Source organism: Lepidochelys kempii, chromosome 1 (genome assembly GCF_965140265.1).
Source record: "Lepidochelys kempii isolate rLepKem1 chromosome 1, rLepKem1.hap2, whole genome shotgun sequence".
NCBI classification, from domain to species: domain Eukaryota; kingdom Metazoa; phylum Chordata; order Testudines; family Cheloniidae; genus Lepidochelys; species Lepidochelys kempii.
Window position 1 is genome coordinate 39,383,945 of NC_133256.1, and position 26,300 is coordinate 39,410,244.

General features: G+C 46.7%; 1 protein-coding gene across 2 annotated transcripts; it reads left to right on the forward strand.

The window, feature by feature from the left end:
- Window positions 1-803: 803 nt before the first annotated feature.
- Window positions 804-25,817, forward strand: IL17D (interleukin 17D). Of its 2 annotated transcripts, none has more exons than XM_073339746.1 (3): window positions 804-849; window positions 1,755-2,053; window positions 24,290-25,817. In XM_073339746.1, the coding sequence occupies exons 2-3, from the start codon at window positions 1,821-1,823 to the stop codon at window positions 24,606-24,608; spliced, it is 552 nt and encodes a 183-aa protein (XP_073195847.1). In that variant the 5' UTR covers window positions 804-849; window positions 1,755-1,820; the 3' UTR covers window positions 24,609-25,817. The 2 variants fall into 2 exon arrangements, with proteins under 2 accessions (XP_073195847.1, XP_073195838.1); XM_073339737.1 differs by lacking the exon at window positions 804-849 and adding an exon at window positions 1,016-1,231.
- The last annotated feature ends 483 nt before the right edge of the window (window positions 25,818-26,300 follow it).

Here is a 26,300-nt window from a genome sequence, read left to right on the forward strand (position 1 = left end):
TGGGACACCTGGACCATGCCAAATGCAGAATTTTTGGGGCCACAAACCTCTAAATTCTACTACATAGAGACCAAGTGCAGCAACTCCTGGCCCCATAGGAAATGCTCCTCCTGGCACACTTGAAAAGCCCACCTATGGGCCTGGATCCAGGAGGGCTGTACCTATTTTTCCATTTAGGCCCACAAAGTGTTTCTATCTGGTTAGACCGGGATCTTGTACATTAAAGGACTCTATTCCAAGCTCCTGTGTTCCAGGGAAGCTATAGCAGCCCAGAGCTCCTATCTTGACCTTTCTAGATACAGCTAAATTGCAAACCACCACACTTACATTTTGCAGAGGGACTTTTGATCACATGAGGTGTGGTAGCTACAGTAGCTGGCTCTTGTCTTGAGTGAACTTTTCAAAGCAGGGTCGGGGACTGAGACCTCTTTAAATTAATTTTAAACACGTTTCAGCTGAATGCTGGCATTAGCAGGATCCATGGTGCCTACATGTAAGGCGCACCATGCTGCAGCCGCGCGCAGGTTTTTCAGGTGAAGTAGGAGTGGCTCGGTTTGTTTTCCATGGCCAGTGTACAGGTTGCGATTTGGGGCCCAAAAGCGCCAAATCCCTCTGGATCCAGGGGCCATCACTGATTTTTTTGTGGCGCTCGCGCCTGTTTCCTTGGTGCAGTAGGAGCAGCTGGACGTGTTCCCTGTTCAAACATCAGAATTTGCAGGTTAGGGCCCAAAATATGGCGGGATCCAGCAGCAGCCAGGTGCCGGATCCCCGTTTTTGCAGTGCTCATGCTCCGGATGCAGCGGGACGCGGGAGCATCAGGAGCAATTAAGCCGAGTCTCTATTTTGACGGTACACTTTAGGGGGCTTGGGTTTTGACACGGGCAGCATCTGGCAGGATCCGGGTAGATCCAGCTGTTCCCTTCCCCGGGCACAGCTCAGCGCAGCGTCCTTGGGCCGCTTGCCATATTCGGACACGGGCTCATTGACCACCCCACCCCCACCCCATGCGCCGGGACAGGCGAGCTCGAGGCTTTGAAAATTCGCCTCCGCTGTGAGCGTCTACAATGTTCCTGGCGCCCGGGGCCCTGCAGCGAGACGCGGGGCACTTGTCCAACATTCCCTCCAGCCCCTCCACCGCGCAGGCCGGGTCTCTGACACCCCGGCGCTGTCAGCGGCGTGCTCCCGCGGCCCGGCTCGCCTGAGAGCCAGTCCCACCATGCCGCGAGGCCAGGTAAGGGCTGCGGGGGGGGCACAGCTCCGTTCTAGGGTGCCAGGGAAAGCAGACGATCGGGCAGACACTTGTTGTTCTCTGTCTTGCGATCACTCCTCCCCCCCCCCCCGCCGCCCCCCGGACAATCTTTTGCCAGCTGATGCCTTGGGGCTCGTTCCCGTTTGGCGCGGGCTGATTCAGAGCCAGAGTTAGTGGGGGGGGGGGGGGGGGCAGATGCGTTTCCAGACGGCTGGGATGGGCTGGAACCGGCGGGAGGACCTGGAGGCAGAGCTGCGCTCTCGCTGGGTGCCAGGGGAGCGGAGAGATCTGTGCAGAGCGGGCCCCCCTCGGACAGCTCAGCGACCCAGCTCCGCGGGCTGGAGGAGGGCGGGCTGCGCTGCATTCGGGGACAGCGACGTGCCCCGACTCCCAGGCGTCGCCCTGCGCCAGCCCCCTGTCCCGTGTCTCCCTGGCTTGCAGCGGCGGGCAGGGCAGCAGGCAGCAGCCCACGAGGAAGCGTCGTTACTCGCTGTGTTTGTTATAGGGCTGGGTGCTGCTGGCAGCTCTTCTCATTGCTGGGCTGGGTCGCCCCGCATCCGAGGCCTTCAAGATGAACAGGCGCCCCGCGCGGACTCGAACCTGCGCCGACCGGCCGGAGGAGCTGCTGGAGCAGCTGTATGGGAGGCTCACCGCGGGCATGCTCAGCGCCTTCCACCACACCCTGCAGCTGGAACCGCTGGAGAAAGACCATAACGTGAGCTGTCCGGCAGGGGGCAGAGCAGCCAGTGAGAAAAAGTACCGCCTCCCTATCAACCTGCACAGCGTCTCCCCCTGGTCTTACAGGTGACTAGCGCCCTTATTTACTTTGCTACACTCCCAAGGGTGGCACGAGCCAAGGGTGGGGATTATTGGGGCCACCACTGCCATTGTCTTCTTCACGGGCTGTTTCTTGTCAGACCAGAGCTGTTCCCCTGGCACAGGGCACAACAAAGGCGGGTTGAGAAGGAAGGTTGGAATCAAGACAGGATATCCTTCTGAGAGATAAGCTCTAGTCCAGTAGGAAGTTATGCAGAAATTGCTGAGGTAAGGCTCTATGGTTCATATTATGCAGGAGGTCAGACTAGATGATCATAATGGTCCCTTCTGGGCTTAAAATCTATGCTTCTGAAAACCTGAGATCCCTTAATTAATATGCAAAAAGGTTTTCTGTAACTTTGTGGCATGATTCTACTTTTCATGTAAGGACCTAGCTCCATTCAGACAAGCCTCCCGATACAGAGGTGTGTTGAGCATCAGAGTCTCTGAGACACAGGTGACCAATCTGAGTCTGAGAAGGAGCCCGAATTTACCAATGTACATTGCCAAAGAGCCACAGTAATATGTCTGCAGCCCCCCCATCAGCTCCCGCACCCTGCTCCCAGGGCCTCCCACCCACCGGCAGCTCTGTCAATCAGCCCCTCTCCCTCCCTTCCTCCCCCCCACCTCATGATCAGCTGTTTCGTGGCGTGCAGGAGGCTCGGTGTGGGGGGGGGAGGAGGAGGAGCAAGGGCACTGCAGGCTCAGGGGAGGGGGCAGGAATGGGTGGAGTTGGGGGAGGGCCTGTGGCAGAGCCAGGGGTTGAACAGTGAACACCCCCTCGGCACATTGGAAAGTTGGCTCCTGTAGCTCCAGCCCCAGAGTCGGTGTCTATACAAGGAGCCGCATATTAACTTCTGAAGATCCACATGTGGCTCCGGAGCCACAGTTTGGCCACCCCTGCTCTAAGAGAATGTCTCACAATAATTTGCACATGGACTAGTGATGCTGGAATACACGAGAGTTTAAACTCTTGGAGTGAAATCCTGGCCCTATGGGCGCTTTGCCATGGACTTCAATGGGGCCAGGATTTTACCCCTAACATTGGCAATACTGTAATGTCAAGTTCCCTTGTTCCTCCCAAGAAAAAGGCTGAAGCCCACTCACTACCCCAGGAGTCACTTTGACTTTCCTTTGATGCCTCAATTGCATGTGAATGGCCTGGCCTGCTGCGCTGCAGTGACAGAAGAACTAAGTGAAGAGCCGAAGGCTGGGGTCAGGAGCATTGATCTTGAGGTGTGAGGAATCATCTTGGGGAGCACAGTGGTTAAAAGATATTAGAAAAAAACAGACAAAGGGCTTTAAAGAGTTAAAATATGCTAGAAAATAGTGCAGTGTGAGGTAAAAATATAAAGCTGCCAGAGAAATGCATAGAACAGGCTAAAAAGAGAAGTGAACAAGAAAATGGAGTTGACCATTAAGCTTTTTTCTTAACTAGAAAGTTTTTCACCACCATCCGAAAGGTGGCACATGGTGCACATTGCCCCATGCAGAATCAACTCCCTCCTATAAAACTGCATCCAAGAATCCCCCGTGATTTTGCAGCTGTTCCATGGAGGTACACACCCACAATTGGTCAAGTCAGCCTGTAGTTTAAGGGCACTTTTACACTTCTCATTGAAATGAAGCTTTATACCAGATGGGACATGATATAGATGCTGTTTGGAAAGGGAACATTGGTTACAAATTCCACAATCTTCACTGTTTAATAAATTGCACCTTTTGAAAGAAAGCATCTGACTGGCTGTCAGAGCCCACAACAGGGCAGGAATCTGATATAACTACAGGGACTAAGAGACAGTAACCTCTTCAGTGAAGAGCTCTGAATTTTCAGTACATTTATTTTTTCAGTTACAGCAGGAAATAACAGATACGTGCATGAGAGAAATATGGGGTGGAAACATGACTCGATTACCTAAAATTCCACTGAAAATAAATAAAGGAAATCCAATCCAAGGGGTAAAGTTAAACATTTAGGAGTTAAACATTAGGAGTTAAACATTTTAGGAGTTAAAGTTAAACATTTGGCCTTTAGCAGAGAAAATAAACTATGAAGAAAGCAGGAGCAGAACACCAACAATGGTGGGAACCATTAATATTTTAGATGATTTCCTCAGAGAGAGAGACATTACTGTGAACTTAAAAAAATCTGTAACTAAATAAAGAAAAGCTATCATGTCCTAAAGTGCAGTTATACTCTGAATGGTGACTTAGGCCTTGTCTACACTAACAAGGTCAGTCGATCTAAGTTATGCTAGTTAAGGTACGTAAGTTATGTAACTGAAGTCGACATAGCTTAGATTGACTACACCGCACTATGCTGCCGGGAGACGCTCCCCTGTTGACACAGCTTCCGCCTCTCAGGGAGGTGGAGTACTGAAGTCAACAGGAGAGCACTCTCCCATCTACTTATTGCATCTTCACCAGACCTGCTAAATTGATGCCGCTGCATTGATCGCAGCAGTGCCGATTTAGCCCGTAGTGAAGACAAGCCCTCAGTATCAGCAAAACCATAGGGCTTCATGTTTGGCTCTCAAGGTTTTCCATACCATAGCTGAAACTCGGAAATAAAAAGGTGTTTTTCCTAACTGCTGGTCCTGAAGACAGCCTGGAATCTGAAATTTAGGTCCGCATTGTCCTCTGTGTAGATTACTCCTGTGTAGGGGTTGGTAATGCCACCTGAGCTTTCCTTTTGGGGTAGCCACTCTCACTCTGACAGAAGGGGTTTTCCCACTGAAACTCAGCGATTTTGAGAAATCCAGAAAAGATCAGGATGAGGAGGCAGGAGGCCCTGTGCTTTCACAATGCCTTGATTTAGGTTAGAAACCCCCATGGGGCTATGGGTGATAATCCTGTTGAGTAACAAAAATATTTAAAAATAAATAGTAGCGAAGGAGTGCGCATGGAGACAGCATAACAATGAAAGCCATGGACTTCATAGCAGTTAGTGTCCTTAAGCCAGACCACTGTCCTGGGATCTAAAATGCATCCGAGTGCAACATGTGCCATGTTTACAGTTATGATGTTCCAAGGAGGTTCCCTCACATTCCTCACTGCAAACACTGTCCCCAGGGGTTGGCTCCTCTCTCTCAGGATGCCAGGCCACACACAAGGAAGTAAAATAAAATGAGAGTTTTTTAAAGCATTGAAAACAAGCCATGATCCTGCCCTCTGTACTTATCTGGGTGTTGTGCCTGAAGAAGGAATGGAGGACTCGGTCCTTTATTTTCAATCTTCTAAAAGAAGATTGTGAACAACAGAGAGTTAAAAACAAGCCCAAACCCAAAAGACCTTGTATTTCTCTTTAAATTTCATATGTGCTCCCTTTATGATGCCCTGAGTGAAGGACAAAGTCACAGTCGTGCAGCAGTCTTGAAGATAAAAATACCACCTCATTAGGGACCTCCAATAAATATTTATTTTGTGGCATGTTCCCTGCTTGCTTTTAGCTCAAAAAATAATCCTATGTGAGATAAAAACAGTTCATTTGCTCAATGAGGCCTTTATAGACAAACTAATATATTTAGGAATATTACATTTTCTTGTAAACATTGAGGATTTTTTTTTATAGCTACATAAAAAATTCACAGAAACCCCAAATATGTTGAAATGCTGAGAATAGCACATACCAATAACTTAACTAACTCACACTCATTTGTTCTGCCATATATTGGTCCTCTCAGGATGTTGGTCTACCTGGGATAAGAACAACAAAGCAAGGCCTCAATTCTGCCATCGTAGCTGCGTGGGCAGACTTCTTTGACTTCAGTGGAGCTCAGCACAGGCACAGCAATCTGTCCACCCAGCACCAATCACAGGAATGGGGCCAGTCTTAGGAAAAGGGGGATCAGAAAGCCATAAATCCACTGCACTCTCCTCCAGACATCTCAAACTATGCCAGTCAGACAGCCCCAACCTCTCTCTAGCCATTCAAGTAACCCTAGACTTTTAATATTTATTTACAGTATTGTATTACTGTGTCACCTAGGAGCCCCAGTCTGGGGCCAGGACCCCAGTGTGCTAGGCACTGTACAAACACAGAACAAAAAGACACTCCCTGCCCCCAAGAGATTACAAACTATTCTTGGTATAAGACAAGGGACAACAGATGGATACAGTCAGACAGGGAACACAAGGAAAGAGTGAGACAGTACTGGTTAGTGTGAGGGGCAGTGGTCTTTGCAGGTCATTGGCCTCACACTTTTTGTTGGCATCATGGCAAAGGAGAATTCTGAGGAGGGTTTTGAAGGAAGACAATGAGGTGGCTTTGGGGATGTTCATGGACAGCTCCTCCCAAGCTTGAGGGGCAACTTGGGAGAAAGTATTGAATAACAGAGAAGCTCCCCATGTTTTATAAGGACTGGTTTTTTATTTTTAGTTTAAATTTTCAGTTGGAGCTCATAATGAAAGCAAAAGAATGTTTGAAAGTAATACATGATTGGAGGGGAATCCTGGCCCAGTGATGCAGAGACCTAGCGTTCACTGCCTAAAAATAGATCTAATTGGCAGGAAAATTTGCCTGATATTCAGACTTTTATTAGATCATTACAATAATGGGGCTCCAGGAGCCATCATAAGACAAACAATAAAAATGTATTATCTTATTTAAAACATGTATTCTCTTGTCCTCTACTGTCTATGGTACTGTAAATTCTTAATGTCAGCCTATGATTTTATAGACGTCTGAGGCCAGAAGGGATTATTAGCTCATCTAGTCTGGCCTCCTGTGTATCACAGGCCATAGAATTTAACCCCGTAGTGCCTGAATCCATCCCGTAACTGTTTGAGCAATAGCATATCTTTTTAAAGGATATGCAGTCTTGATTTAAAGATTTCAAGTGATGAAGAATCCACCACACTCCTGGGTAAATTGTTGCAGTGGTTAACTAGCTTCGCAAGTGCCACCCTAAATATTTCCTCTCCCTCCTTGATGTTTTCATTCTTTGAGTCATTGTAGACAATGATCATCCCCACTTTAGCAGTCTCTTAGCCAAGCTTCTCTCTAACTTTCCTTGCAAGCCACTGCCCGCCACCTCTCTGACCATCATTTGTTGCTCTGTTCCGAATTTCCGCTAAGTTGCCAGTGTTTTTCTGGTGGCAGTGTGCCCTGAAGTGAGTGTAGAGTTCGAGGTGTGATCACACTGATGCTGCATGCAGAGGGATTGTCCCTTCCCCTACTCCATGACATGATACCACTGAACATGCAGTCTAAAAGCGCTCAGATTATACCACAAACACAGTATCACCCAGAAGTCTAACAGCCTTAGTGCTCTCCAGTTTTCTCTCTGCCATTCAAGAGCTTCATTATAGATTTTTTTTTCTTTCCAGGTGCATTAGCTTAGTTTTTCCCAAATTTATGTTTCTGCCCCTGATTTTAATCTGTCTGGGATCTTTGGTATTATTTCTCTGTCTTCATTTGATATTTGCAACAGCTCCCCATGCAGCAGCATCTGCAGATTTCATTATGAACATCCTGTTTATACCCCCATCATTAATTCTATCCCCCCATCATTAATAATTAAGAGGTTAAGTCAGTCCCAGCCTACCTCCAAGCCCTGCAGTACCTCCCAGGGCACCTGCCCCCAGCTCAGCACACTGCCATTTATCACAGTTCCTTGTTTAATCTTTCAGTTCATATGACAGCATTCCAAGCCAAACCACCTGGGATTTGTCATATAAGAGTTCCTGAGAAAGAATCAAATGCTGCACTGAAATCCTAGTGTCTGACGTTCACCTACCATATCCCCTCATCCAAGTGTGTAATTCTATATCCACCTACACAGATATATTTTCAAAGCAATCGACTTAGGCTGGAAGGATGCATGCACGATCCATCTGCAGCCTCTTCCCTTATCTTTGTTCTGCACTTATTACTGCTTTCCTATCCTTTGGCCCTTCATTTGCTTATACAAACATCAAGACTTACATCATTTTTGGCTTGCTACCCCTCAGAAACACACGAGTTGCCATATGGATCAGACCATAGGCCCATCTGGTCCAGGATCTCGCTGCTGGCAGTACCTAACCCGTGGTGCTTCAGGGGGAGGTTGTTGGAGGGGGAATGCATAAAGTACATCTGCCTGATATTGAAATCCCATCCTGCTGGCCAAAGAAGAACAGTATACGACCTGTAGTATGAAATTTAATTACCCATATCACTCTGTTACTTTGCAGATCTATAAAGAGCCAGTGAACTTAAGTCACTAAATTAAAGTCAATGACTTTAATTTTGTTAGTGTGTTTGTTTTGTTTTTCACAAATGATTTTTCTCTCTGTAAAAATGCCAGTTTTAGTGCTCATGTATTTAAAATTCTAGTAAAGAATTACAAGAGGAAATCGATCTTCATCTTTGCTAACGCTCAGGCTGGCTTAAACTGCAATACTTTTAAAAAAATTATATAAGGGAAGGTATTTTTCTTGTGAGTAAACTTCCATTGACTTTTTCAAGCACCATATCCAGGACATTTTACAGAGTTCAGCATTATTGTACAATACAGTGGAATAGCACAGAGGTGCAGCAGAACACAAATCTGCTATTAATCAGATCCTTATTTTAATGCATCTGTGTAATGATCAGCTGGACCTTATCAGAGTTCTAGAATGCAGAGCATCCTCCCATTACTGAACATTCTGAACAATTTACATGATGGAGATTTCAATGCTGCTAGTTTTGTTATGGAGAGGTACCTCTTTCTCTACTGGAGGTGTTGCTAGGGTTCTTTCGTTAACTCACTTTACACTTAATTTGTTTTACATATATATTGGGCCAACTCACTGATGGTGTAAATGGACACACTGACACTGACTTTGCAATCCCGCAAGTCCTCATCCCAGCACTGAATCTGACCGAGTGCATGTAAAGCGCTCGGAAATTGTGAAGTGCAATATAAGTGATAAAGTATGATTTTGAAGATCACCTACAGGCACAGCACTATTGGACAACCAGATCTTTAGACAGTCAATGCTTTGCAAGTGTTGCCGCTTCTGACAAAGTGGCCTTTCAAAGCTTGCAATCATACTAAACAAACAGCAGGAAGTTTGCTTTTCACTGGGAGCTCTCAAACCACTCAACAGAGTCACAAGAAAGAGTAAAGCCAAAAACTAGTCACATTTCACCAGCCACTTCAGTTCAGTTGGGAATTTAAATTTATTTAGAACAAACATTAAACACAGCATCTGTGTACAGCTGACTGCCAGGAGATCATTTCTCTATGTTTGGACTGCTGTCTAAAGGCCAGTTAGCATTAACCACCAATAACACACTGATTATGTGGTCATATCTTTAGTCACATGTGGGAAAGTGTTCATGTGAAATTAGAGCATTCCCCCAACCTATTCTGTACTGATACTTATAAACAAATAAAACATTTTTAGTCCTTTTCTAGGGAAAGAAACAAGTTTGTTATGAATTGAAATCCTATGAGTGATGGAGCTATGCTGATTTGCCACAGTTGAGGATGTACCTGGACCCTGTGCATGAACATTCATGTTCTACACATGAGTACAGGAACAACTGTGCAGTGGCACAGATTGTATGAAAGGAAGACATTAAAATGGACAGACTTTTCATGACAGCAGCCCTGGCAATCTCTGAGCAATTCAAACCAAAGGAGGCATAGCACAGAAAGACAATGAGGCTTTACAGTAAAGGTTTCCTATTAAGATTTGGGCTGAAGCCTCAGAAACTTGGATCCAGATTCAAAGTTCAGGGATACTGGGGTCCAGAATTTAGCTTCAGCCCATTTTATGGAGAGAAACCAGCTGTGAAGTTCTGGTCTGGCTCCAAAACCTTTCCAGAATTCGGATCCAGGCTTTGGCTCAGAATCAGCTCGGATTTTTTCCATTCCTTTTATTATTATGGAGCTAGGGTAGCAACCCCACAGTTCAGATTGTAAGACGCTTTCCATACAACACCCATTTTGATCCCCAATCTAGCTTTCCCCAGTGCCCCTCCCCTGCCTCATGAAATTTAGAATATATACCCCTCTGCTTGGAGGATATTTTGGGGGAAAGATCAGGGTGGATCAGTGAAGGTAAAAAACAACTAAAAACTCATAACTTTGCATGGGGCAAGAAGCCTCTATTAGCCAGTCTGGAAGTGCTTTCATGGGATCCATTAACAACCTAAATCAAGTGGCAGAGGTGCGTGACAGAAATTACTGGTCACAGTTCAGTGTGAGGTGAAGGTTTTAAATATATCAATGGAGGAGATGAAGATTATTCATCATCCCCATTTTGCTGGCTCCAAATCTTTTTATTTCATGGTGATCTTACTTGTGGTAATCTTGAAATACACAGATATTACCCAGAGAAAGAGAGCAAGCATAGTGGAGAAAGAGGAAGGTTGCAAAAGGCCTGTAATGTTGTTGACATTTGAGTTTAAAGGAGTTATTCATGTTCTGTGGGGAAAAGCCAACACTTAAGAGACAACAACATACCATATGGTATAACCCAAACTATGCATCGATTGCCAAAATGTACCTTATTATGGGGCTGTTGAAATCAGTTGTGTTTCTGACTGAGGGGGATCCCTGAAGTCTACCCACAACAGCATGCTCCTTAAACTAAGGATACACCAACAGGCTGGGGCTTTTATATTGGGAAGTGGGTATAACCCTTGATCCTAGGCCTGTGGCATTCTGGGAAATGTAGTTTAGGAAACCAGTGTGAAGTCTAGCATGTCAGCTTACAACTAGTTAATTTAGAGAATGTAAGGAGGTAATGAGTTACCTGATTAGTTTGCATCACACATGAGTAAATGTCTTCATTCTTTTCAATGAAGAGGGAAATTTTAACTCTCTTATAGGAACACAGGAGTTTCCAGACTGGATCAGATTTGTGGTCCATCTAGTTTTGCACCCTTTCTCCAACAGTGGCCAACACCAGGTATTTCAGACAAAGGGACAAGAACCCCAGAGTAGGCAGATGTCAGGTAACCTGCCCTCCATGAAAGTCTAATCATGATCCCTTTTAGTTAGAGATTGGCTTAAATCCTGAAGCATGAGATTTTACCTCCCTTCCAATACTTTATTTTTACCATTAACTATTATAACTGGACATTCTTATTATCTGAATAAACATCCTACCCATCTTTGACTCTTGCTAAGTTCTTATTCATAGATTCATAAATTCCAAGTCGAGAAGGGATCACTGTGATTATCTAGTCTGACCTCCTATATAACACAGGTCATAGAACTTCCCAAAGTGATTCCTAGCACAGATCTTTTAGAAAACATCCAATCTTGAGTTAAATATTGTCAGTAATGGAGAATCCACCATGACTCATGGTAAAATGTTCCAATGGTTAATTACTCTCACAGCTGAAAATGTGTGCCTTATTTCCAATCTGAATTGGTCTAGCTTTAACTTCGGCCATTGGATTGTGTTATACCTTTCTCTGCTAGATGGAGGACCCATTATCACAGATTTGTTCCCCATGTAGATACTTACAGACTAATCACGTCATACCTTAAACTTTTCTTTGTTAAGCTAAATATAGTGATTGACTCAAGGAGCTCAATCTTAGGGTATAAAGAACAGGAGTACTTTTGGCACTTTAGAGACTAACAAATTTATTAGAGCATAAGCTTTCATGGGCTACAGCTCACTTCATCGGATGCATAGAATGGAACATATAGTAAGATATACATATGGCATCTTGATTATCACTACAAAAGTTTTTTTCTCCTGCTGATAATAGCTCATCTTAACTAATTAGCCTCTCACAGTTAGTATGGTAACTTCCAACTTATCTGTATGTGTGTGTGTGTATATATATATATATCTATATATCTTACTATTTGTTCCATTCTATGCATCCGATGAAGTGAGCTGTAGCCCATGAAAGCTTATGCTCAAATAAATTGGTTCGTCTCTAAGGTGCCACAGGTACTCCTGTTCTTTTTGAGGACACAGACTAACACGGCTGCTACTCTGAAACCGGTCTTAGGGTATGTTTACACTGCCAGAGTTACAGCACCAGCAGTTACAGCACTGCTCAGAGAGCGCTGAAGGGAAACCGCTGCTGTGTGTTCACACTGTCAGCTGCCTGCGGAACAGCGTGTTCACACTTGCGGCACTTGCAGCGGTATTCGGAGCGGTGCTGTCAAGGTTCCTCCCCCACTCTGAACTCTAGGGTACAGATGTGGGGACCTGCATGAAAAACCTCCTAAGCTTATCTTTACCAGCTTAGGTCAAAACTTCCCCAAGGTACAAAATATTCCACCCGTTGTCCTTGGATTGGCCGCTACCACCACCAAACTAATACTGGTTACTGGGGAAGAGCTGTTTGGACGCGTCTTTCCCCCCAAAATACTTCCCAAAACCTTGCACCCCACTTCCTGGACAAGGTTTGGTAAAAAGCCTCACCAATTTGCCTAGGTGACTACAGACCCAGACCCTTGGATCTTAAGAACAATGAACAATCCTCCCAACACTTGCACCCCCCCTTTCCTGGGAAATGTTGGAGAAAAAGCCTCACCAATTTGCATAGGTGACCACAGACCCAAACCCTTGGATCTGAGAACAATGAAAAAGCATTCAGTTTTCTTACAAGAAGACTTTTAATAAAAATAGAAGTAAATAGAAATAAAGAAATCCCCCCTGTAAAATCAGGATGGTAGATATCTTACAGGGTAATTAGATTCAAAAACATAGAGAACCCCTCTAGGCAAAACCTTAAGTTACAAAAAAGATACACAGACAGAAATAGTTATTCTATTCAGCACAGTTCTTTTCTCAGCCATTTAAAGAAATCATAATCTAACACGTACCTAGCTAGATTACTTACTAAAAGTTCTAAGACTCCATTCCTGGTCTATCCCTGGCCAAGACAGAATATAGACAGACCCACAGACCCTTTGTTTCTCTCCCTCCTCCCAGCTTTTGAAAGTATCTTGTCTCCTCATTGGTCATTTTGGTCAGGTGCCAGCGAGGTTACCTTTAGCTTCTTAACCCTTTACAGGTGAGAGGAGCTTTCCCCTGGCCAGGAGGGATTTCAAAGGGGTTTACCCTTCCCTTTATATTTATGACACGCCCCCCAAATCTCAGCTAGGGTGAAACACTGGCTGGGATTTCTTCCTGGAGCTCTAGGACAAACAGAGTTAATAAGACACATGCATCTCTAAATATACTACCAAGTACATAAAGACTAACAATATTTTCCACATCTCAAGGACGATTTTAACCAGTTGATCACGGGAGAGTGCATCAGCCACTTTGTTAGAAGCTCCTGAGATGTGTTGGAGATGTGTTGGATGTTGAAATCAAAATCTTGGAGAGCTAAACTCCACCAAAGAAGTTTTTTGTTAGTTTCCTTGACGGTGTGAAGCCACTTCAGTGCAGCATGGTCGGTTTGCAGGTGGAAACGCCGTCCCCAAACATATGGGCGTAGCTTTTCCAGAGTGTAGACAATGGCGTAACATTCTTTTTCAGTGACTGACCAGTTGCTTTCCCTCTCAGACAGTTTTTTGCTGAGAAACACTACAGGGTGGAATTCTTGATCAGGTCCTTTCTGCATTAAAACTGCTCCCACACCACGCTCGGACGCATCTGTGGTTACTAGGAACGGTTTGTCAAAGTCTGGGGCCCTTAGTACAGGGTCAGACATGAGTGTCGCTTTAAGCTTGTTAAAGGCCTTCTGACACTTTTCGGTCCACTGAACAGCATTTGGCTGTTTCTTTTTGGTTAGGTCTGTCAGTGGGGCAGCGATTTAGCTGTAGTGTGGTACAAATCGTCTGTAATAACCGGCCAAGCCTAAGAAGGATTGAACCTGTTTCTTTGACTTTGGGACAGGCCACTTTTGGATAGCATCCACTTTGGCCTGTAGGGGGCTGATAGTTCCTTGACCCACCTGGTGTCCAAGGTAAGTCACTCTGTTTAGGCCTATTTGACACTTCTTAGCCTTAACAGTTAGTCCTGCCTCCCTTATGCGCTCAAGGACTTTTTGTAGATGTTCCAGGTGGTCTGCCCAGGAATCCGAAAATATGGCCACATCGTCAAGGTAGGCGACTGCATATTCTCCTAATCCCGCTAGGAGACCATCTACAAGTCTTTGGAAAGTGGCGGGTGCATTTCGCAGCCCGAAAGGGAGTACATTAAATTCATACAGCCCGAGATGTGTGGTGAAGGCTGACCTTTCCTTGGCAGATTCATCTAGCGGTACCTGCCAGTACCCCTTGGTTAAGTCCAAGGTAGAGATGAACTGGGCCCGTCCCAGTTTCTCTAATAGTTCATCTGTGCGTGGCATTGGATAGTTGTCTGGGCGAGTTACAGCATTTAGCTTATGGTAGTCCACGCAAAAACGTATTTCCCCATCTGGTTTGGGAACTAGAACCACTGGAGATGCCCATGCACTTTCAGAGGGGCGGATTACACCCATCTGTAACATATCCTGGATCTCCCGTTCTATAGCAGTTTTAGCTTGAGGAGACACCCGGTAAGGTTGGACCCTAATTGGGTGAGCATTACCTGTATCAATGGAGTGGTATGCCCGTTCAGTCAGTCCTGGGGAGGCTGAGAACGTTGGCGCGTAGCTAGTGCACAGCTCCTGGATCTGCTGTCGCTGCATACGCCCAAGGGTCATGGAGAGGTTCACCTCTTCCACACCACCACCACATTTCCCTTCATAGTAGACACCTTCGGGCCACTCAGCATCATCTCCTCCCTGGGCTGTAAACTGACAAACCTTTAATTCTCTGGAATAAAAGGGCTTAAGAGAATTAATATGGTACACCTTAGGCTTTCGGTTGGAGGTGGGGAATGCTATGAGATAATTAACAGCTCCCAGGCGCTCCTGGACCGTGAATGGCCCTTCCCACGATGCTTCCATTTTATGGGCCTGGAGCGCCTTTAAGACCATGACCTGGTCCCCTACTTTGAAGGAACACTCTCTGGCATGTTTATCATACCAGGCTTTTTGCTCTTTTTGAGCATCCTGTAAGTTTTCTCTAGCAAGGGCTAAAGAGGTTCGGAGGGTGTTTTGTAGGTTGGTTACGAAGTCCAGAATGTTAGTTCCTGGAGACGGTGTAAATCCCTCCCATTGCTGCTTCACCAACTGCAATGGCCCCTTAACCTCACGGCCATATACAAGTTCAAATGGGGAAAACCCTAAACTGGGATGTGGTACAGCTCTGTAGGCAAAGAGCAACTGCTGCAACACTAGGTCCCAATCATTGGAGTGCTCATTTATGAATTTACGTATCATGGCCCCCAAAGTTCCATTAAACTTCTCCACCATGCCATTTGTTTGATGGTGGTAAGGAGTGGCAACCAAGTGATTTACCCCATGAGCTTCCCAAAGGTTTTTCATAGTTCCTGCCAGGAAATTAGTCCCTGCATCTGTGAGGATGTCGGAGGGCCAACCTACCCTGGCAAAAATGTCTGCTAGTGCCTGGCACACACTTTTAGCCCTGGTGTTGCTTAGAGCTACTGCTTCCAGCCATCGGGTGGCAAAATCCATGAAAGTCAGTATGTACTGCTTTCCTCTGGCTGTCTTTTTCGGAAAAGGACCCAGAATATCCACAGCTACTCGCTGAAATGGAACTTCAATGATGGGGAGTGGCTGGAGAGGGGCTTTGACCTGGTCTTGGGGTTTTCCCACTCTTTGGCACACCTCACAAGACTGGACATAGGTAGAAACATCCTTGCCCATTCCCTCCCAGTGGAATGACCCCCCCAAACGGTCTTTGGTCCTGTTCACCCCAGCATGGCCACTAGGGTGATCATGGGCTAAGCTCAAGAGCTTGGCCCGGTATTTAGTTGGAACTACCAACTGTCTCTGAGGATGCCAGTCTTCCTGGTGTCCCCCAGAAAGAGTTTCCTTGTACAAAAGTCCTCTTTCTACAACAAACCTGGATCGATTAGAAGAGCTGAGAGGCGGTGGGTTGCTCCGTGCCGCCGTCCAAGCTCTCTGGAGGCTTTCATCTGCTTCCTGTTTGGTCTGGAACTGTTCCCTTGATGTTGGAGACATCAGTTCCTCATGGGATTGTGGACCTAGGCTTGGTCCCTCTGGAAGCGATATAGGGGATGGAGCTGTTTCTGTTGACTGTGAACCGCTCTCCGCTGGTGCACTATGTTGGGATTCAGGCTCCGGCTGAGCCTCTTGTGTAGGGTTATCGGCTGCTGCCAGTTCAGGTTCGGTGGGGCCCTCTGGTGTTGAGGTTGCAAGTACTGGATTCAGTGCTGACACGGGGTCTGGTGTTGGTTGTTCGGCTGGTTCCGGTTCTGGGACTGGTTCCGTCTGGGTTTCTGGGACTGGATCCACTACTGCTGTTGCAGACATTGGCCTGGGGTCCGGGTCCATCACCTCTGACTGGGTCCTGATAGAAGTTTCCGGAACAGAGCTAGGCCTCACGGCTTGTTTAGCCTGGCTGCGGGTGACCGTTCCCACCCTCTTGGCCTGCTTCACATGATTGGCCAAGTCTTCCCCCAATAGCATGGGGATGGGATAATCATCATAGACTGCAAAAGTCCACATTCCTGACCAGCCCTTGTACTGGACAGGCAACTTGGCTGTAGGCAAATTGAAAGAGTTGGACTTGAAGGGTTGAATCGTCACTTGGATCTCTGGGTTGATTAAATTGGGGTCCACTAAGGAAGCATGGATAGCTGACACTTGTGCTCCGGTGTCCCTCCACGCGGTGACCTTCTTTCCGCCCACACTCACAGTTTCCCTCCGCTCCAAGGGTATCTGGGAGGTATCTGGGCCTTCAGACCTCTGGTGTGATTCCGGTGCAATGAACTGTAATCTGTTGGGGTTCTTGGGGCAGTTGGCCTTTACATGCCCCAGCTCATTACATTTAAAACATTGTCCAGCTGACGGGTCACTGGGGCGAGGTGGGTTGCTGGAGAATGGGGTGGTGGGACGATAAGGGGTCTGGAGGGTTCTTTGGGAGGTAGGTGGGGCCTTGGGCGGCCCCCGGTAATAGGGTGTGGTCTGGTGTGGTCCCTTCTGGTCTCCGCTCCAACTGCGACCAGTTTTCTTCTTCTCTGCCACCTCCACCCATCTGGCTCCAATCTCTCCTGCCTCGATTACAGTTTTGGGTTTCCCATCTAGGATGTATCTTTCTATTTCCTCAGGAACACCCTCTAAGAATTGTTCCATTTGCGTTAGGAAGAGCAAATTTACTGGAGATTCAACACTTGCTCCTGATATCCAGGCATCCCAATGTTTCACAATGTGGTAGGCATGTCGGGTAAATGACATGTCTGGTTTCCACCTTAGGGCTCTGAACCTCCGACAAGACTGCTCGGGTGTTATCCCCATTCTGACTCTCGCCTTGGATTTAAACAGTTCATACTTGTTCATGTGTTCTTTAGGCATTTCAGCTGCCACCTCAGCTAAGGGTCCACTGAGCTGCGGCCTCAGCTCTACCATGTATTGGTCAGTAGAGATGTTGTACCCAAGGCAGGCCCTTTCGAAGTTTTCTAGGAAGGCCTCAGTATCATCGCCTGCCTTGTAGGTGGGGAACTTTCTGGGATGGGAAGTGGTACTTGGAGAAGGATTACTAGGGTTTGTTGGGATAGTCTGCTGAGCCTTTATCTTCTCCATCTTCTCCACATACTTCCTCTCTTTTTCCTTCTCCTCCAGTTCTTTGTCCCTTGCTTCCATAGCTCTCCTGTGAGCAGCCGCTTGGTGTTGTTCTGCTTCTCTCGCTGCCTCCCTTTCTTGTTCCTTCTTCAGCCGCATGAGTTCTATCTGTCTTTCATGTTCCCTTTGTCTTTCCGCAGCCTGAAATTTGGCTAATTCCAGCTGTAGTCGAGCTGCGGATTTTGTCATTCTAACCTCTCTGTTTTTAACTAACTTTACACCCGAGGTTTAGAAATAAACAAACAAAACTTGGCTGTAAAACTTTGCTGTACTGGAATAGAATACCTATTCTCTGATAGTGATTGTCAGCCTACAGAAAAAGACAATTCCCTTGTCTCTGCTCTGGGCCCAAATCAAAGCAAAAAACCTCCAACTACTTGGAAACCTGCTTACCCAGCCCAAAGAAAAAGCAAATGGGTAGAACACACACCCCCTATTTACTTTTAGGGAAAAAAAAAACAACTCTGGGTTGGAAGACTGTGAATTTCCCTGCAGGAGTTAAGTACCCTGCCTCCAGGCAAAGAAAACCTACAATTCACTAAGATAATCCCCTTTTGTCTCTGCTTGGCCACAAAGCAGAGAAAAAACAAGCTGCTTTCAGTTTCAGCTGCTTTCTGGACTTCCTTTCCAAAGGAAAAAAAAATTTCCTTTTTAAAATCTGTATTTCTAGTTCAAAAAATCTCAACTGGATCTCAAAATGATTTCAGGTTAATCCCACCACTATGCCACCATGTCAAGGTTCCTCCCCCACTCTGAACTCTAGGGTACAGATGTGGGGACCTGCATGAAAAACCTCCTAAGCTTATCTTTACCAGCTTAGGTCAAAACTTCCCCAAGGTACAAAATATTCCACCCGTTGTCCTTGGATTGGCCGCTACCACCACCAAACTAATACTGGTTACTGGGGAAGAGCTGTTTGGATGCGTCTTTCCCCCCAAAATACTTCCCAAAACCTTGCACCCCACTTCCTGAACAAGGTTTGGTAAAAAGCCTCACCAATTTGCCTAGGTGACTACAGACCCAGACCCTTGGATCTTAAGAACAATGAACAATCCTCCCAACACTTGCACCCCCCCTTTCCTGGGAAATGTTGGAGAAAAAGCCTCACCAATTTGCATAGGTGACCACAGACCCAAACCCTTGGATCTGAGAACAATGAAAAAGCATTCAGTTTTCTTACAAGAAGACTTTTAATAAAAATAGAAGTAAATAGAAATAAAGAAATCCCCCCTGTAAAATCAGGATGGTAGATATCTTACAGGGTAATTAGATTCAAAAACATAGAGAACCCCTCTAGGCAAAACCTTAAGTTACAAAAAAGATACACAGACAGAAATAGTTATTCTATTCAGCACAGTTCTTTTCTCAGCCATTTAAAGAAATCATAATCTAACATGTACCTAGCTAGATTACTTACTAAAAGTTCTAAGACTCCATTCCTGGTCTATCCCCGGCCAAGACAGAATATGGACAGACCCACAGACCCTTTGTTTCTCTCCCTCCTCCCAGCTTTTGAAAGTATCTTGTCTCCTCATTGGTCATTTTGGTCAGGTGCCAGCGAGGTTACCTTTAGCTTCTTAACCCTTTACAGGTGAGAGGAGCTTTCCCCTGGCCAGGAGGGATTTCAAAGGGGTTTAACCTTCCCTTTATATTTATGACAGGTGCATTCTGGGCAGCTACCCCACAGAGCACCTCTTCCTCTTCTGCCACTAAGAGTTGTGGAAAGGTGGAGGGGGTCGCAGGGCATCCTGGGTCCTGTCCCAATGCTCCGTGATGCATTGCTTTGCATTCCAGCAATCCCTGTGCTTCCATCTGCATTTGGCGCCATCTTTCAACGGTTTGTGTACCCCGCGCGCTGCCTCTTTGGTCTGCAGGAATGGATCCCGCACTGCTGACCAATATGCTGCTCGTTCTCACTGACACGTCATGCGTGACAGTGGAGTTATTCCTTAATCTACAAAGGTAAAAGGAGTTTGACACTGATCTTGCCACGTGTAGTAGCTACGACACAAATTGCTTGTGGCATTCCCAGAGGTGCTGACCACAGTGGAACACCGCTTTTGGGCTTGGGAACCAAGCACTGAGTGGTGGGATCACATCGTCATGCACGTCGGGGATGATGAGCAGTGGCTGCAGAACTTTCGGATGAGGAAAGCCACATTCAAGGGACTGTGTGATGAGCTCGCCCCAGCCCTGCGGCGCAAGGACACGAGACTGAAAGCTGCCCTGCCATTGGAGAAGCACGTGGCGATTGCACTGTGGAAGCTGGCTACTCCAGACTGCTACCGTTCGTCGCTTAACAGTTCAGAGTGGGAAAGTCGACCCGTTGGACTCGTGTTGACGGAAGTGTGCAGGGCCATTAATCACATCCTGCTCCAAAAGACTGTGACTCTGGGCAATGTGTGTGACATTGTGGATGGCTTTGCACAAATGGGCTTCCCTAACTGCGGAGGGGCGATAGATGGCATGCATATTCCAATTCTGGCACCAGACCACCTAGCCACCAAGTACATTAATCAGAAGGGGTACATTAATTGGAATGGTTCTCCAGGTGCTTGTGGATCACCGTGAGTGTTTCATGCACATTAACGTAGGCTGGTGTGGAAAGGTGCATGATGCATGCATCTTTTGGAACACTGGCCTGTTCAGGCAGGGTCTTCCGGACCAGAAGATCACCATAGGGGAAGTCGAAATGCTCACTGTGATCCTGGGGGACACTGCCTATCCCTTAATGTAGTGGCTTATGAAGCCATACACGAGGCACCTTTACAGCAGTAAGGCATGGTTCAGCAACACACTGAGCAAGTGCAGAATGACTGTTGAGTGTGTGCTTTTGGCCATTTAAAGGCCCACTGGTGCTGTCTATATGGGAGGCGGGACCTGGACCATGACAATATTCCTATGCTTATAGCCATGTGCTGTACACTCAATAATATTTGTGAAGGGAAGGATGAAAGCTTCAGTCAGGGCTGGACCACGGAGACTCAGCGCCTGGAGGCTGAGTTTGAACAGCCAGAGACTAGGGCTATTAGAGGGGCGCAGTGCAGGGCCATAAGGATCAGGGATGGCTTGAGGCAGAATTTGAAGCTGAAAGCCACTAATATTTGTGGCTATGCTCAGGAGTGCAGTGCTTGTACTGCTAGGAGGTGATGGTGATTGGTGCAGACGATGCACTGTGAAGGTTTAAGAAAATTGCCTGTTGCTTTGCAGGGTTCTGTTTGCTTTCAATTAATAGAATAATGATTGCTTTCAAACCAAAACAATTCTTTTATTAAAAAATAACAACCAGAGGAGACAGACAAACAAAAAAACACATCAGCACTGAGGGGGATGGGGGAAGGGAGGGTCCCAGAAGGAGGTGGGGTCCCGGGACAGTTAAAGATTTGTAAATGTCCAGGTATCCTATCCAACCTTCTCCTTTGGAGTACAGTGCAGCTGGTACTGTACTTCAGCAGGGCTAAACTGCAGAGGGACAGGTGTTGAGTGCAGTGGGTACTGGGAGTTCACAGGCTGGACTGTGATGGGGGAGTAGAATGCCACGGGTACAGACTGGAGCCAGGAGGTTGATAAGAATGCGTTGACAGTGTCTAGGGGGCACATTGAAAAGAGTTTTGTGACAGTGGCTGGGAGGGGAGGGCGGGCACGGAGCTGCTCGGTTTGCAGTGCTAGTAGAGCCTGGATCGTGTCCACTTGGCACTCCATAATGTTTAAGAGCTGCTCTGTGGCTTCGTTCTGGCGTGCCGCATTCTCCTTTCGGTCCCTCTTCTCATTGTCCCGCCACTCCTTCAGTTCTTGGTTTTCAGCCGCAGAATGCATCATGACATCACCCAGAAAGTCCTCTTCAGGTCTTCGTGGCCGTTTTCTAATTCTGCGCAGCCGTTCAGCCGGCAATAACAAAGAGGGAGCTTGGGCTCCCAAGATCATATCTGTGAAGCCAAAATGCAACATTTTACAGAAGCAGTATTGTTTGCAACACAGAGACCACTGATTCAGTGATTTAAAACACAGCCACTATTCACATCCTATCACTAACTGGCTGACCCCAGGCAAGCACACATGAGCCACAAGACCCCCAAAATGGTGAGTAACTGCTGGGACAGTGGAAATCAGTGTTCCAGGACCATACTGTACACTGGGCATGTGGCTCTTGGGGAGAGCCAGCACTTTGCAGGGGGGCCTTATAATCATTCCCGTCCCCACATTTTCCACAGGCTGTGTTCATTATGGAAGATAGCTTGCTGATGAGGGTAAACAGGAAATCAAGGGAGGGTCTTTTCCAAGACTGCGGCTTCCGCCCTGGTCTTTACACGGCTCGCCTGTCTGCAGTAATAGTTGCCTCACCCCTGCACCCCGTGATGGCAGAGTGGCGCAGGAAAGGTACCCTTAATGGAGCAAGAAACAAAGCATCTCTTCCAAAGAACCTGCAGCAGCGGGTTGCCCAGTATCTCCATGAGAGTTTCATGGAGATCTCTGAGGCAGATTCCTGTGAAGTGAGGGAGTCAATCAACACCTTGTTTTGCCGCTCTGAGTAGACATGTGGTGGTATATGCATCATACATAAGCCTGCTTTCTGCAACCCTCCTGCCTCCAACAACTCGCTTCAGCAATTCCCAAAATCAAAGCCACTTACCAGGGGCCTCCTCTCCTGTTTGCTCTTCACCAAGCTCCGACAGCTGTGACTGGCTAGTCTCCTCCAGGGTAGCGAAGAGCTCCTGGCTGCATGCATCTCTGGCTTCCGAGTCGTCCTCTTCCTCTGGGTCCCACTCCCACTCCACATCATTGTCCAAGATTTCCTCCTTCTGGCTTGGTCCACTCTCGACTGGCACGTGAGCCATGGAAGAATCCACAGTGGCCTTCGCAGTGGAGGTGGGGTTGCCATCGAGTATTGCATCCAGCTCTTTGTAGAACTGGCAGCTCATGGGCACAGCACTTGTGGTAGGCGTTCCACAGCTCCTTCACTTTGACCCTGCACTGCAGTGTGTCCCAGTCATGGCCCCTTTCTGTCATGCATCATGAAATCTGTCCATAGGTATCATAATTCCTACGTCTGGAGCGCAGCTGGGACTTGACAGCCTCCTCTCCTCAAATGCTGATGAGGTCCAGCAGCTCGGCATTGCTCCAAGCAGGGGATCGCCTGGTGCGTGGAGCAGGCATGGTCACCTGGAAAGATGCGCTGAGACCACTGCACGTGTCACCGAGCCAACAGGAAGGGGACTTTCAAAATTCCCAAGGAATTTAAGGGGTGGGGCTCACGGTTGGTCACCTGAGGGCAGGGCAGTAGAGTTCAAATCGATGACCAGAGAGGCATGAGCAGGCATTGCGGGACACTTCCCGGAGGCCAGTCGCAGCGCTGTAATCGACCCGGGTGTCTACACTGGCATCGCGGTGCTGTAGCCCCAGCGCAGGAAGCTCCATGCCTCTCGTCGGGGTGGATTGTTACAGCCCTGCCACTGCGCAGTTTCTGTGCACAAAGTGGCTTGGCAGTGTGTACACCTCAGGAGTTACATCGCAGAAAGCTGCTTTACTGCCCAGAAACTTGCCAGTGTAGACAAGGTCTAAGGCATGTTGTCTAATCCTCTAATCATTCTTGTGGCTCTTCTCTGAACCCTCTCCAATTTATCAACATCCTTCCTGAACGGTGGGCACCAAAACTGGAGATAGTATTTCGGCAGCAGTCGGACCAGTGCCAAACATAGAGATAAAATAACCTCCCTGCTCTTAATCAAGATTCCCCTGTTCATGCATCCCAGGGTCAAATTAGCTCTTTTGGCCACAGTGTCACACTGGGAGCTTGGGAATTTCTGTGGCTGACTGGCAGGCGCATGCCATAGGCTACCCAAGAGCCTGGGCTCTCCACACTGCCTGATTTGGAGCAGAGACTTGCCCCCAAGTCTTCCACATCCCCGGAGAGTGCCCTAGTCACCAAGTGATTGGGCAGTCTGGGGAGCAGCTTTCACAGTCTCTCCTATTGAAGTCGTTCCCTTTGTATAAATAATGGGAACAGCTTCACCAGGCACGACTGAGCACCAGCGTCCCCGAATGCCCAATAGCCTAGTGGTTCGGTCACTCTCCTACCCTGCAGGAGACCTGGGTTCAAGTACTGTGCCAACTCAGGCAGAGCAGCAGGCCTCTCCCAGCCCGGGTGAGTGCCCTAACCATGGGGAGATGGGGTGGGGGGAGGCTCTCTCTAATTGGTTATGAAAAGCAGCTGACCTGGCTAAGGTACCTAACTCCAGGAGAGGGTTCAGGATATTTATACCGCAAAGCTGTGGCTGCAGAAAACCCCTGTGAAAGACAGCCCGAAGATTTGAACATGTTAGAGTTGCCTGTAGGTGTACCCCTTCCTGTTGTGCTGAGTTCACAATTCCACACAGTTCCGTGCCCGACTGTCTCGATCTGACAGCTTTGGAAAATAAGGCAAGTCAGATCTCCGTGTCCCAGACCCTGATCCGTTCAGTCCCTTTTTCTTTTGACTTTACAACACAGCAGCATGACAGCAATAGCTACAGCTAGTTTGCCTGGCAAAAACCCCAACCCATTATAGAATGTGATTTGATGTCAGCATTTGCTGTAATGTTTTCCGGGTGGTTTTCATAAAAGCATGAAATGAATATTTATTATTTACTTTCATACAGAATTTCCTACGATCCCACAAGGTATCCCAAGTACATTCCTGAAGCATACTGTCTCTGCCAGGGCTGTCTCACTGGGACTTACGGCGAGGAGAATTTCCACTTCCGCAGCACCCCAGTGTACATGCCAACCGTCATCTTGCGCCGCACTTCAGCTTGTGCTGGGGGGCGCTACGTGTACACAGAGGATTACGTCACTATCCCTGTGGGGTGCACTTGTGTACCGGAGCAGGAAAAAGAGGCAGACAGTGTCAATTCCAGCATAGATAAGCAAGAAATGAAGTTGTTGGTAAACCAGAATGACAAGCCAGCATCTGAATGAGAAGCATTCAAGGAACCCTGTGTACAACAGTGGCTTCAAGTTAATATTTCACTGAATCAGGAGGTTATATAGCAATAGGGGGGAAATCATTTTGTCTTTCTAACTACGACTGTTGCAGTTATAAGGAGGAGGCTGTGTTCAGTAGATTGTTACTCAGCCATGGCAGACAAGACACATCGAGTAAGAAGGATCTTTTCGAAGTTCAGCTTCCTTAAGTTTGTATTGTTTAAAGTTAAACACAATTTTATTATATCCTTGCTTATTTTGGATGAATTTTTAGAAGAGGCTATAACCGTGTAACATACCAGCTACTTTCATAACAAACTACTGGTTGCAAATACTTTATAATAATTTTATAGTCTGCCTTTTGGTAATTCTATATAAAAGTCACTTAACTACGCCACATGTCCCATGTTAGCAGTAGAAAGGAAGCCAGTAATTCTGATTGCTGGGGTCCTCCTGTTACATTGCAGACTGTAAAAATCCAAGTGATAGTCTTGGCTGTTACAACCATAGTTATTTAGAGTCTACAAAATGGGAAACCTTTACCACTTAGTATTTTTCAACTGTGTTGAATTGCTAAAGTCATTCATACAATACTCGATAAAAGGAGACACTCATAAGAACATAAGAATGGCCATACTGGGTCAGACCAAAAATCCAGCTAGCCCAGTGTCCTGTCTTCTGACAGTGGCCACTGCAGGTGCCCCAGAGGGAATGAACAGAACAGGTAATCATCAAGTGATCCATCCCCTGTCGCCTATTCTCAGCTTCTGGCAAACAGAGGCTAGAGACACCATCCCTGTCTGTCCTGGCTCATAGTCATTGATGGACCTATCCTTCATGAACTTATCTAGTTCTTTTTTGAACCCTGTTTTAATAAACTGAGTTAATAAACTCTCTTTATTATTGCTAAATTCTCCGTGCTGCTATGAATACAAAACCTGCTGATAAACCATATCAGAAAAATTAATATTACAGTTTTGTAACATTCTACTCAATGTTTTAACGCTTTCTAGTAATAAAAAGACACATATATAATAAAGAGACAGACTCTGGGACACAAGTATTCTACATTATATCCCATTCCTTGTCAACCTCTTAATTGTTAGTCATGACAGCTGTATTCTGTAACTTTGCAAGCCTTCTCATGTTGACAATAAATCCCACTGAGGGAAAGTCAATAGTAAAGAGAACTAATGAAATTCAGCTATTTGTACAACATGTGTTATTGTCTTTCCTGTGCATTACCAATAATTGGCTAACAACCCATGAAAGATTTATAATTATGTAGTTAGTGGCTCTGGAACAATTTGTATAGTGGGGTTGCTGAGAACCGTTAAACCAAATTGTAAACCCTTTATATGATGGAAACCACTTCAAGCCAAGGGGTGTGGTAGCACCCTCAGCACCCCTAGTTCTGGCACCTGTCTATGTAGAACCATTTGGTCTTATACCCCCAGCAGGCTACAGTCACTGGAGGGCAGTGAGATCTCATGTTTTTGCAGAGGTCTGATGTACTACTTGGTGGACCTAACAGTGGTATCCATATGTTGGTAACACATCCTAGCTATTTGAAAGACTGTATGTCTCCCTCTCAAGGGGCCGTGACTCAGGCTGAATCAGCCAAGTGACTTCTGTAACACAGACACACACTGTGTGGCCACAGCCACCCAAGGAAGCTGCACTCGC

What these genes read in the sequence shown, in the direction of transcription:
- IL17D (XM_073339737.1), top strand. An exon ending in GTCTCCCCCTGGTCTTACAG is followed by an intron (nt 2,054 to 24,289) that starts GTGACTAGCGCC and finishes ACTTTCATACAG; the next exon opens with AATTTCCTACGATCCCACAA.